Raw genomic sequence first — 14483 nt, forward strand, 5'->3', positions numbered from 1 at the left:
TTTGTGGGTTAAGGAGAGAAGGGAAGGTGTATTTGTTAAAGAAATAGTTAATGAATATATAGGACGTTTACATGACAGCTTTTAAAATATTATAAGGATTAGTTATTTTTGCTACTATCAACATACACAAGCACACATACCCTTTAAGTTTTGCATTGGGGAGCATTCTGAGGATGTCAATCTAGTGATTCTGTCAAAGGAGCTACAGTTCAAAAAAATCTGATAAATTTTTATGCAAACTTGTCCACACTTTTATTGTACAGGGACTGCAATATTTGATGTGACAGAAATGGAGTGACGTAATCAAATATTTGTGCAACCGCAGATTACACAATCTGTAAAGCAAACACTTTGACTATCGATTTATTTAAATAGTTCATTCTAAACTTAGCTTAATTTAACAGCGAATCCACAAGGTAACGCTTTAAAAACAATGGATTTAAAATCAACAGTTGACTTGGTCTCAGGAGGTCTGGTCCATGTTTCCTACTTTTTTCCTCAGAGTAAGGAAAGTTAAACATGTATAACTTTGAAAAAAATTAGAACTGCTTCTCTATAATCAATCACACTATAGCCTGCCACATACGAAATTGAGTCAAAACCAGTGACTGCTTTTTATATAGAACTAGTCTGACTCAATTTTGCATTTATGCATCATAAAACATTCTAATATTTTTAAAATCAAAATCTAATCAATTCAGCAAGCTTGGGTGTAAGGATTACACACAAATACATGTGAAGGGCAGTTGATTTACAATAAATAAAGGTACAGAAAAACAGCAAAAACACCAGGATCGGTCTCTCACGTTCAAAATTTACTAATACTATAAAACTCTGTAATCATAATTCTGTCACAGCAGCATTATTTCCAGCAAACAACGATGTTCGGATCATTCTCCAAACGCTCATCTAACTCCCTGTAACTCATCCCTGAAAATGCATGAAAGGAATAATGTCACTGGTTTAATGTCACATTTCATGTGAAAAAGCAATAACATAGCCTACTTAATACTTGCCAGTTTTGCAACAGATTTCATCATAACTATGGCAACCAGTGTAAAGTCTCGGTGGACGACTCCTATCATCTCTAACAACCTTGACTGGATACTTCTGCAGGCGCCGAATCAGACCTTTCATCAAGCCAAACTGAATCAACTTCCTGTATAAAAGAAAGAAAAGCAGAATATTTTATATAGCAAATTTTCTTACAGCTCAAACTGGTACTTAACAGCTAAATGAGCCAAAAACATTCTTAATATATAATCTTTACATATTGTTCTTCTGTAGTACAGAAAACAAGACTAGCATGCCTTATTAGTTGCATGTTAATTTGGGGAATTTAAGCGTGAACCACAACCAAATTCAAATGGCCTTGCCTTTCATCCACCCTCTGTAGCTGGTGAGAATAGCGGGAACAGAGGTCACGCACAGTTGTACCTGGGGTCAAACCACAATACAACTGGAACACATCCCTGAGACTTGTCCTCTGGCCTGGTGACATGCACATAGTAAAATGTCAACTGTGAACTAAAACATTTCAATCTCATACACATACATGTATATTTACAATCTCTACTTGCTCACCTAGCTTACTGACGTAATGTAGACACTCTTCCTGAAGGCACTTCTTATCTATCAAGTTTTGTACTTTAGGTGTTGTGCAGTAAACATTTGAGTACTGTAGAATATGAAAACCAAAAACCAAAGTAAGAAAAATAATTTAGAATAAAATTTAGAATAAACAACAAAAACTTACCTGAAATATGGATACCAGAGTTACCACTTCATAATACCTGTGAAACAGTACCATTGTTCAGTCCATTACTCTTTAGCTGCTATTACATGTAAGAAATGTGTAGTTTTTGCAACACAACTATTGTAATGATCTATTAATGGTTTTAGTGCATTTCATTTTTAACTTCATCAGGTGCTAGATTTTCATGCATTCATCATTGTATCATTCATCAGTGATGCCTTATGTCAAGAGGTATTTCCAAATTACAAGAATAATCTGGGTTAAATACAACATGAACTCTATCAGCAGCATCTATGGCATGCATTTGTATCAGAGTTTAAAAGCAGAAATGGCAAAATGCAAAGCAAAACCAAAGGTGCCAGAATTTTTTTTTTTTTTTTTTTTTTCTTATCTACAATCCACTCCACATTTTACACTTCCTCCTCCGCGTTCACTGGAGAGAAATTTTGCAACAGGCTCGAGCCATGAATGTGTTGTCCCAATATATGATTATCAAAAAACATGTTAAACTTTGAATTTAGCATAGCTACGCTGGGCCAAAATGAAAGTAGTGGCTGTGCCATGGTGATTTAAATGGTAATAAAAATTTAGAATCATAAAGATGGCTCTATGAGGGGAGATTTATATCTGATAACATATAGCCACTTAGGGGTGAGCAATTTTAATTAAACTTAATGTTAATGAAAATTATATGAGAAAAATAACCCTGCTAGTTATTATTAATAATGCATTAGTGTTTTTGAAAAAGAAACATCTTTCGTAATGTTACATGTAAATGGGAACTGCCATTTAAGCTGCGCGAGATGAACAGTCAAACACTAGTAAACTGAAGCGCTTTGGAAGAGGATTCACTAACTCAACCAATCACATCTTATAAGAGATTAATCAGAGTTATACTATAGGGCTGTTGAATGCTTGAATCTGACTGGTTGACAAACGTTCTAAGGTGTGCAATTATTTTCAGGGAAACGTACGGTTTAAGTAGTTCCAGGCAGGTCTTGATCGCATTACAGTTCCGTATCACTTCTCCAAATGATTTCAGTTATTTCAAAGGTCCTTACAGCTTGCAAAAGAACAAAAACCCACAACAACACTGACCAAGCAAATAAACACAGGATAAAAACGACAAATTACTTCCATGTTTTTTTGCCACAAAATTACATTTTATTATGTGCGGAAAGCACATACTCTCTTTCTCCCACTTGGACGATTTTATCAGTAAAATAGTTTAACAATTTAAAAGCTTCATGAATTTCTCACTAGCGAGGTAATAACGGCTATGTTCTTGGAGCAGATAAATTTACAGTTTTGCTATTAGTAGAGACGCTGCTTCCGTTGAGAGTAAAAACGGAAAAGTTTTATGTACAGATGACAACTTTATCAAAACGATCCCCAAAATTCAGTCTATGGCACTTCTCATTCATTTCTATGGTTTCTGCAAACAGTCTTATTTTGAAGGTTCTGCCCCCCGGAAGTCACATTTGTGGAATTTATTAACGAGACAATCTTGACATATGTGGCGGACGAATGCAAGTGCTCCTCCAAACATGAATCAGCACTGTGTATGCGCACATATTTCATGTCCTCTTCAAATGAAATATTTATGTGCAAATAAGGAGACTGATACAACGCTATGACTGACTGATCATGAATGGAATGACACGATGAATTATTCTGATATACAGAAGACAATGATGCAAACCGAAAATTCAAAGAAGATTGGAGGAAAAAACTATGCCTTTTCTTTCTGTTAAACTGTTATTTGTTCAGAGTGCTTGTAAACATAATGAAAATATTATTAAAATGTGCTTCCTCATTTTTCATATAGACCAATAGCTCTGGATAGTTATAATGCTTATTTGTTGATATTTCTAAGAATAATTTATCAAAATGTATTTGATTTGTTAATGATAGTTTTTAGTAGTCTCTAATGATTTTTTTTTTTTTTGTGTGATTTTGTTGTTATAGGATTATATATTTTTTTAATTTATCAAAGTGCACCTAGCTATGTTGTTTGTTTTTCTCTGCTCATATTAATATTCATTTGTTTGTATAATGTGTGTGTATGTTTACTATGTTTAATTGGTTGTTGTCTCCTCTCTTCCCACCCCCATACTCCCACTTTTCCACAGCTTTACACACCCATTTCTGTCTTTTTTCAAATCTGAGGTGTGAATGACAAATGATAAAACGGGGGTTTTATGACACTTTAAAGATATTTTTGTTTACTTATGTACTTTTATTATACTTTTTCCAAAATAAAAACTGAACTGAGCCAAAGCCAGCAGAAAACAAATGCAGTAGAGAGTTAATCTGTATTTAACACAGAATATTATTTTTAATAAGTTATTATTGAGATAATGACCGCAGCTCAAAACAGGAATAATATCATACTTACAATAAATTCTGAACAGCAATCCGCACCAAATTAAGCTCAACATCGGCCTCAGCAGAGATCTTTTGAATGTGTCGATACCCATCTACAAAGGGTAGGATCTGCAAACAAAGTAATCAAAATAATTATAAAAAATGATATAAATGAACAAATTATATTTGAAGACAGTATGCCAAATAAAATAATATTATACCTGTATCACACTGCAAGTGAGGGGCACACAAAACAATGGCTATGGTCAGTATTACTAACAAAATTTTTGTGAAATCTTATTTGTAATATATCTAAATTGTAAAATCAAACCATGTTGTATAACCAAACCTTGAGTCTTATAAACTGCTCAGATTAGTCTTGTTTCAGTCACGCTGTGATAAAAAGTACAGTGTAATGTGACAGTGTGTTACTTTCTCCAAGCCGGACAATAGAACTATTTCAAACAATGGATACAATTTTCTTCTTCTTTTTTTGTTTTCAGACTAAACACACTACAATACAAAATGCAGATTTTAAGAAATGTATAATTTCTCCTGCTTCCAATGTGAACACTCTTGTATGGAAGCTTGTTTACGCCACAGAATAAACCATTTGAAAAGATAATTGCGATTTTTTTATCTCACAATTGCGAGTTTAAATCTCGCAATTCTGACTTTATTTCTCAGAATTGCGAGATATAAACTCGCAATTGCATGATATAAACTCGCAATTGCATGTTATAAAGTCAGAATTGCAAGATATAAAGTCGAAATTGCGAGAAATAAACTCGCAATTCTGACTTTTTATCTCGCAATTGCGAGTTTATATCTCGCAATTCTTACTTTATAACATGCAATTGCGAGTTTATAGCATGCAATTCTGACTTTATATCTCGCAATTCTGAGAAATAAAGTCAGAATTGCGAGATTTAAAGATAAAAAGTTGCAATTATCTTTTAAAATGTTTTATTCTGTGGCGTAAACAAGCTTCCATAGCTTGTTTCCATAATAAAGTCAGAATTGTGAGATATAAACATGCAATTCTGAGGGAAAAAAAGCCAGAATTGCGAGTTTATTTCTCGCAATTGCGACTTTATATCACGCAATTCTGAGATAAAAAGTCAGAATTGTGAGATAAAAAGTCGCAATTACCTTTTTTATTTTTTATTGTGGCGGAAACAAGCTCTTGTTTGTCAACATGGGTGGCAAAAACAACAACAAAAACACCACGCTGCTCATGCATCACTAACACGTGCAATATGAAACAGGGCTTCATTTTCCAGGTCTGATTTACTTTTACTTTTTTTTTTTTTTATTAAGTCAAATAAAGACAGTAAACAGTGGGGAAGATTTTTTGTAGACCTGTTGTGTGGTGAGATCCCATTGTGACTTTATAAAGTGTTCTTTATTCTTGGTAAATACTGGTACATCATACTCCTGAACAACCTGAGGATCTTTCCTTTGTTCAATTAGCTTCAAGTGGATGGTGTTAGAGTCATCTGTTATGAGAGAGGGAGATAGGGTGATTATAAAAACTGCGAGAATCACTGACAGGGAAACAGAGAGATAGAAAATACATATATAACCAATAGGTAGGGTGCAGGCTCCTGTAACATTAAGTTCCTCAAGAAGTGTGGACAGGATAGGCAACAGCTTCTGTTTACTCTCCTCGTTTGAAATGAATCCACTCTCAAGCTAATCAAAACATTTTATGAAATGGTTAAGTGTTAGACCAACTTTTGAAGTACAGAAACTATAACAGAAATACATATTAAATGATTTTTTACCTCCAGAGTTGTGAGGTAGCCAGACAGTTTTTTGACAATAGGTTCTAAAGCACATGTTTTTGTCCTGGCATCACAGACTAAACCCAAATTGAAGAGCAAGGCATTCCGGCTGTACTTCTTATGCTCAATGCACACTGGACAGCCAATCAGTTTCTTCTCCATGGCAGTCCTTAATCAGTTACACAGATAAAACACAACCAGGTCTTTATCGTTAACTCTAAAAGGCAATTTACACCAAATGTAAAAATCACAGATGTAAGGTGTATTTAAACCAAGATGTAAACCAGGAACACACACACACACACACACACACACACACACACACACACACACACACACACACACACACACACACACACACACACACACACACACACACACACACACACACACACACACACACACACACACACACACACACACACACACACACACACACACACACACACACACCAGGTTCAATGGTTGCAGCTAAATACATTTAAAGCAAATCAGTTTACTTGTCAGTCAGTTTAATTCATAATGTCCCCAAGTGGGGACAATGTTTAACCATAGAAGTAAAGCTCCAATATACATGAATGAGGAAAGACTGAAATCTGAAAACAATGGTTTCAGAATTTATTGCTAAGCTTGAAAGATTAATGTAGTTTGAGTAACTTCTGCTGTTGAACCTTAAACATGCAAAATTGCAAATTATCCCTTATGTTTTTGCCATACTAGGATAATTGTCTTATTGAAATGTGGATGTTGCCACCACCTAAGTAGTTTTTGTAAACATTTAGTAATTTACAAAATATTTTTGTAAATGGTCTGTATATATACATACATATATAAATATATATATATATACACACTCACCTAAAGGATTATTAGGAACACCTGTTCAATTTCTCATTAATGCAATTATCTAATCAACCAATCACATGGCAGTTGCTTCAATGCATTTAGGGGTGTGGTCCTGGTCAAGACAATCTCCTGAACTCCAAACTGAATGTCAGAATGGGAAAGAAAGGTGATTTAAACAATTTTGAGCATGGCATGGTTGTTGGTACCAGACGGTAGGGATGGGGAAATGAAGCCTCATGAATCTCTGAGGCTTTCCCCTGACTGTTCCGGGAAAAGATTCAAAGCTTCGAGAGTGTCGAGAACAGCGCAGAGAACAGCGCCATCTGGTGCTTATTTAAAATAAAGCAGCCAGAAGCCTGTGTTAGAAGCTCTGGCAGATGAAGCAACCACAACACACTCCATAGTTTCAATGTTATGTGCACAAATAAAAGCCTTACATGTTTGTGTTTGATTTGTTCATTAAATAAATAAATTTTCCCATTAAAGTGTGACAATAAAATATAATAGCTTATAAGTTTATGATTCAATAAAATTTAATGTAGGCCTACTCTCTCTCTCTCTCTCTCTCTCTCTCTTTCTACACACACACACACACAATGAATAAGGACATTGTCTGATAGGATCATCTGTTATTAAATGTCAATATCAATAATTGAAAATATCAACCAGACTGAGGCAACAATGACTCGTTAAATACGATCTGAAGTTCGAGCCTTCTGACACCCGAAGCGAAACGCGCACGTGACTGGACAGAAAGTGAGGCTTCGTTTGTCATCGATCACGTGACTCTAGTAAACCAATACACGTCTCGATACGGGGCTTCACTAGAAATTGTGTCGCTTATGTGATACGCGCATCGAAGCTTCAGTGTCATATGTAACATCACTACCAGACGGGCCGGTCTGAGTATTTCACAATCTGCTCAGTTACTGGGATTTTCACGCACAACCATTTCTATGGTTTACAAAGAATGGTGTGAAAAGGGAAAAACATCCAGTATGCGGCAGTCCTGTGGGCTAAAATGCCTTGTTGATGCTAGAGGTCAGAGGAGAATGGGCCGACTGATTCAAGCTGATAGAAGAGCAACTTTGACTGAAATAACCACTCGTTACAACCGAGGTATGCAGCAAAGCATTTGTGAAGCCACAACACGCACAACCTTGAGGTGGATGGGCTACAACAGCAGAAGACCCCACCGGGTACCACTCATCTCCACTACAAATAGGAAAAAGAGGCTACAATTTGCACGAGCTCACCAAAATTAGACAGTTGAAGACTGGAAAAATGTTGCCTGGTCTGATGAGTCTCGATTTCTGTTGAGACATTCAGATGGTAGAGTCAGAATTTGGCGTAAACAGAATGAGAACATGGATCCATCATGCCTTGTTACCACTGTGCAGGCTGGCGGTGGTGGTGTAATGGTGTGGGGGATGTTTTCTTGGCACACTTTAGGCCTTTAGTGCCAATTGGGCATCGTTTAAATGCCACGGCCTACCTGAGCATTGTTTCTGACCATGTCCATCCCTTTATAACCACCATGTACCCATCCTCTGATGGCTACTTCCAGCAGGATAATGCACCATGTCACAAAGCTCAAATAATTTCAAATTGGTTTCTTGAACATGACAATGAGTTCACTGTACTAAAATGGCCCCCACAGTCACCAGATCTCAACCCAATAGAGCATCTTTGGGATGTGGTGGAACGGGAGCTTCATGCCCTGGATGTGCATCCCACAAATCTCCATCAACTGCAAGATGCTATCCTATCAATATGGGCCAACATTTCTAAAGAATGCTTTCAGCACCTTGTTGAATCAGTGCCACGTAGAATTAAGGCAGTTCTGAAGGCGAAAGGGGGTCAAACACAGTATTAGTATGGTGTTCCTAATAATCCTTTAGGTGAGTGTGTGTGTGTACATATATATATATATATATATACACACACACACATACATATACACACATATATACATACACACACACACATATATATATGTATATACCATTTATAAAATTACATACCATTTATAAAAATATTTATTATTGAACATTTGCTTGTGGATTTTCTCTTTTTGAGTATGCACTTTTTCGTTCCTTAACCAATCAAAATATTTTTTTATTTTATTATACTTAATAATTAAATTTTAGATCCACTGAAGCAAATAAAAAAAAAATCAAAAGCAGAAAAAAGAAAACAAGCAGTACGTTCAAACTATTTTAACGTTTTATTTTTTAATGTGGAGCATGTTCGCTGAAGACAACAAGTCATAACGGAGTCTGGTCTAGTTTAAGAAATTATTTTTTAAAACGCACACGCATATAGCGGATAGTTTTTAGTTTATTTGTGTTTGTGCTCTAAAACAGTCTAAAACAACAATGCAAATACAAATAAAATTGCAGTGCAGCAATGAGATGACTTAAGTAAAGTTTAGTACGTACACGGTTATGAGCTTGTTCTGCAGTTCAGGTTTGGTGATGATGTACACCTGCACAGTATCAAAAAGTTCCCTCGAAATATATTCTTCCGGAACCTTCGATCAAACACATTGTATATAATTTGTTCCAATATAACCGGATAAACATTCATTTGCTTGTATGCATAATGGCAGTCTCGTTTGCAAACACAAAACCAAGCTGTAAAACATGCTGTAGGCCTACTTATTCTGTTTCGCTCAAAAATATTTATTTCTATGATGTTACCTGATATGTGATCTTTGGTCCCAACGTTGGATGAAATTCACTGAAAAATATACAATCTATTCGTCTGTATGTACCCATGTTCAGTAATGTTGATGTACTCTTCTTCAGTGTGTTCACGGAAGGGTAACAAAATAACAAATAGGTGCATACCGCCACCTACTGTGCTCCTCCGCCACTGATTTCAGTGACTACTTTAAAAAAAAAAAACATTGAACACCAAGAACGTAACAAAAACATAATATACATCTACAATGGCATTGAGAAATACAGATAAATGAGTATTACGCAAGGCACATGTCAGTCAAATAAATGGATAATGACAAAAGAAAATTAGCCTACATATATTTTTTAAAAAACAAAACAACAACAACAACAACAACAACAAGAAGGGGTCTCTTCATTCCTCTTCTAAGAGATCAAGGTCTCTTATTATTCTAGCCAATTTCTGGGCCTTTTTACTTTTCATACATTGCAACGATGGAAAGAAATTACAAATAAAGTCTATTTTAAATACAGAAAAATAAGGTTTCGTCTTCATACATTTGCATTTATAATGAACAATTTGCCCAAAATCAACATTACATTAATAAAAAATGCATTTTTTTTCACATCCAACAGCATTCCAAACATAATATGCTTCCTAGCAAAAGTTGGCAGTGAATGAATCTTTGTCTCCAACCAATAAGACATATTTTCCCAAAAAGTATTTGAAAAATGTGAACAAATGGTTTATCATAAGCTTGCAAAACACAGTTATTATACAGAAATGTCAGATATAATATAGAATTGAAACAAGAGCGAATAAGTTTGTTGGGAAGCATTGCCCTGAGGTCATTACCATTGAAGACAAGGGATGGGAGTTCACAAGATCCATCTGGCATGTTGACAGAAGCGTTTTGTACAAAATGTATAAAACTTTTTGGAATGGCATTTAAGATCAATCAAATTGTTTGCGTTCACATTGTAAATTATATTTAGTACAAAAGTCTCTAAAAGTTAACAATCTCCCATCTTCATCCATTAAATGAAGAACTGACCAAATACCCCTTTCAAGCCAATCAAGAACACATAGAGACTTGTATCTAGATACAATAAATCTATTGTTCCATATAGGGATTCTATGTGGAGAAAAGTTGTGGTTATATAATAACTTCAAATATAACAAAATCTGCTGGTGAAAGGAAGATAATTTGATTGGCAGTCTGGAAACAGTAAAATCACATCTCAGTAGAAAATCAATTCCACCCAATTTTCTAAATATACCTCTGGGAATGCAAAACCAGAAATTTCATTTGTTATAAAAATTTTAAGCCATTTGACCTTCAACATACCATTTATACAATAGAAGTCAAAGGCTTGTAATCTATGGAGAGAGAATTGTGTCTTTATTACATGCGAGAAAATAAATGATCTGAGAGAAAAAAAAAGTTTGAGAGAAAAAGTTATCACACTGATAGCAAAAAAGCATTTCATGAGAGAAAAAAAAAATATTTGAGAGAAAAGGTTTTCATACCAATAGCAAAAAATAATAATATTTGAGACTAAAAAAAGTTTTGAGAGAAAGTATTTTCTCATAGAACATAAAAAAATTATTTCTGAGAAAAAAAATCTCTCTCAAAATATTTTGAAAAAAAAAACTCAAATATATTTTTTTTGCTATCAGTGTGAAAACATTTTCTCAAAAAAAAAAAAAAAAGTGTTTCTCTCGAAACGCTTTTCTTTGCTCTCGATGCAATTTCTTGCTCTCGTGTCAGGATTTTGCTTTCACTGTGAGAATTGTGTCATGGGCGGGGCCACGTTCCTATTGGCCAGTCGGGTGAGCATCGTCTTGTCTTGGGAGTCGAACTGAATCATTACACCATTGTTCGGTTCACCGGCATAGATGCCGCCTCTGCCTTAGTTGAGCACAGACACTCCAATGTCTGGGTAAGATGATTCACGGTGATCATATGCCTGGTTCAGATTACAAGATTTTTGTGTCTGTTACGATAGTCACGGTGATTACACGATTTTGACTCCTAAAAGTTTTGTCATAGTGGATGGACAAGAAATATGTCAGACTACACGTTGCTTTCCGACCAGTCACCGCGAGCCGTCTCACGCACACATTCACTCGCACATACAGGCACTCGATCACTCACATACACACACTCTCACTGTGCTCGCTCGCTCACACACACACACACACACACTGTAGCTCGCTCACACAAAATCGCTCACTCGCACACACACAATTGCTCTCGCACGCGCGCACACACACACTCGCTGTCGCTCACTCGCACACACACAATTGCTCTCGCACGCGCGCACACACACACTCGCTGTCGCTCACTAACGCTCACAAACAGGAAATGTATCTGTAAAATGTAGTTTTTAATTAGGAGAGCCAACATCTCTGTAGCCAGAATAAACAACGAGGGTGAGACGGGGCATCCTTGTTTAACTCCTCTCTTAATATCAAATCTGGGTGAAGTACCTGTTGGTAGGTCCACTGAACTATTGGTATTTGTGTAGAATAACTGAATAATATTACAAAAAATTTCACCAAACCCATACATTTTCAAACATTTAAAAATAAATGAATGTTCTAACATATCAAAGGCTTTATAGAAATCTAAAAATAAAATAACCCCATCATCCTCTATTTCTTGATTATACTCCAGCAAGTCCAAAACCAGTCAAATATTGTTATGTATAGATTGGCCTCTAATGAATCCAGTTTGTGTCTCCCCAATAATTTTAGATAAACCAAGTTTTAAGCGATTATTATATATGTGGGTTAGTAATTTATAGTCATTGTTTAGCAAAGTTATAGGTCGTAAATTGTCCAACAATCTAGAGTCTTTTCCTGGTTTGGGAATAAGCGTGATTAGGCCTTGTCTCATTGAATTAGGCAAAACCAAGGTTTTAGTAATTTCCTTAATAAGTCCCAAAATGGTGATAAAAAATAGACGTAATACCGTCTGGACCAGGTGATTTATCCAATGACAGACACATAACAGCAGAATCAAGCTCTTCAATTGTTAATTCTGCATCACATATCATTTTGAACTGTTCATCTATATGAGGAACAAATTCTCCATTTTTTTCAAAGAGGGAATTAGGGTCTAATATTGAAGAGGACGAAGAATATAAATCCTGATAAAAGTTGGCGATTTCTTTAGCTATTACTTGTGATTTAGAACACTCTGCACCATTAATAATTAAAGTTTTAACAGAGTTTCTTTCTTGACGCTTTTTTTCTAACTTACAGAAATAAGCTGAGTTTTTCTCCCCTTTTTCCATCCACTTGGCTCTTGATCTAATATATGCCCCCTTAGCTTTTCTCATATAGATTTCATCTAATTGTGATTGCAAAAATAACAATCTTGATCTATCATCCTCCGTTAAACTTGATTTGTTAGAATATTCATTTATTTCTTTAATAATAGAGGTCTATTTTAAAGTATAAGATTTGCTTAACTGTTTACTATAAGAGATAGATAACTGTCGAACTTTGTATTTAAAGAATTCCCATTTACTTGTCCAGGAAACCAGGCTATTATCATTAAAAATATTTAAAACAGTATCCTTAACCAATTTCATATAATCTTCATTTCTGAGAAGGTTAGAGTTAAACTTCCAATAACCCTTGTTACGGAAAGGTTTATTTTTATGATATATCATCAATTCAATTGAACAGTGATCTGTTAGGAGAGCTGCCGATATACTAGATATAGTTTGATAAGGCAAAAAACTATGAGAAATTAACCAAAAATCAATTCGGGACTTGCAAGAAGCATCAGGTTTAAACCAAGAAAACTGTCTTAGATAGGGGTTTGACTCACGTCAGGGATCAATTAAGCCTTAATTATTACACAAGTGTAATAATAATGAATTGTAATGATTTACATTATATTTAGTTGGTGACCTATCTAACCACTCATCATACATCATATTAAAGTCACCACCCAATATAATAAAATCAGTAGCATACTTTGCTTTCATTTCCTCTAATATCAGTGACATTTCTGAAATTAAAGATTTGGTTTGGGATAAATTGTTATAACCATACACATTTCCTAAGACAATGTAACAATGTAAAAAATTTTGAATGCAAAATAACCAATGTCCATCCAAGCTAGATCTTGACTCAACAAGTTTCCCAGGGAAATTGTTAAACAGAAAAGCAACACCTCCTGAGCGAGTTGTGCCATGAGCAAATAAAACTGGTTCACCCCACTGATTAGACCAAAAAGTACAATCACTGCCAATTGAATGAGTTTCCTGCAAAAAAACACATTGAGCTTTTCTTTCTTTACAAAACAGAAATGTAGCTTTTCTTTTTATATTGTCTCTCAGACCCCTAACATTTAGTGAAAGAAAAGAAATGCAGCTACCAAGTTTAAACATAGAACAAGAAAATCAGTATTAACAAAACACTATAACCAATCCCTATGAGAATAGAATAACTCTGGTTATTAGGATTTAACCCAAAATCAAAACAAAATAATATGAACTGATGCTCTGGCAGATGAGTTTCATATTCAGTTCTCACAACTTATAGCCTCTTCATTGTTTCATGACAGTAATCAGCCCACGCTTTGATTTGTAGTTGAGATTAAACGGCCGTCGATGTATCCCAAAGGACCGCGATAGTACGCCTTCTTTCCGGTGCTTCTGGCTTCCTGGATGAGCGGCCAAAGAGCTGCATGAGCACTCCGGTCCTCGGCTGACAGATCCTCCGCGAACCTGATTCCACGTTCAGTGCACAGCTGCGAGTTCTTTGTAATCTTCCAGATTTCGTCTCTATATCTACGCATGGTGAACTGAACAATCATTTGACGGTGTCTTCCACTCTCTTTTTTTCCAACCCGGTGAACCGAATCAACGACATCTTCCAGCTTCTGTTTCAGATGTGGGGCTATGGTACCCAAGAGTTCAGTCACCTCTTTCCGTAGATCCTCGTCAACATGCTCTTTCATCCCTTTAATATGAAGATTCCATCTCCACTTATAACGCTCAAGCTCGGACGTTTTCAACCTT

General features: G+C 35.5%; 1 protein-coding gene across 2 annotated transcripts; it reads right to left on the reverse strand.

Moving 5' to 3' along the window:
• Window positions 1–81: 81 nt before the first annotated feature.
• nprl2 (NPR2 like, GATOR1 complex subunit) lies at window positions 82–9621 on the reverse strand. 2 transcript variants are annotated; one of them, XM_084425588.1, is made up of 11 exons: window positions 9459–9621; window positions 9198–9289; window positions 5911–6079; window positions 5710–5818; window positions 5486–5622; window positions 4155–4252; window positions 1757–1793; window positions 1585–1678; window positions 1377–1491; window positions 1017–1159; window positions 82–930 (listed from the first exon to the last, which is right to left on the reverse strand). In XM_084425588.1, the coding sequence occupies exons 1-11, from the start codon at window positions 9534–9536 to the stop codon at window positions 863–865; spliced, it is 1140 nt and encodes a 379-aa protein (XP_084281714.1). In that variant the 5' UTR covers window positions 9537–9621; the 3' UTR covers window positions 82–862. The 2 variants fall into 2 exon arrangements, with proteins under 2 accessions (XP_084281714.1, XP_084281715.1); XM_084425589.1 differs by lacking the exon at window positions 9198–9289 and having other exon boundaries at window positions 216–930; window positions 9459–9583.
• Window positions 9622–14483: the final 4862 nt, after the last annotated feature.

Source organism: Rutilus rutilus, assembly GCF_951802725.1.
Source record: "Rutilus rutilus genome assembly, chromosome: 12".
NCBI lineage: Eukaryota > Metazoa > Chordata > Actinopteri > Cypriniformes > Leuciscidae > Rutilus > Rutilus rutilus.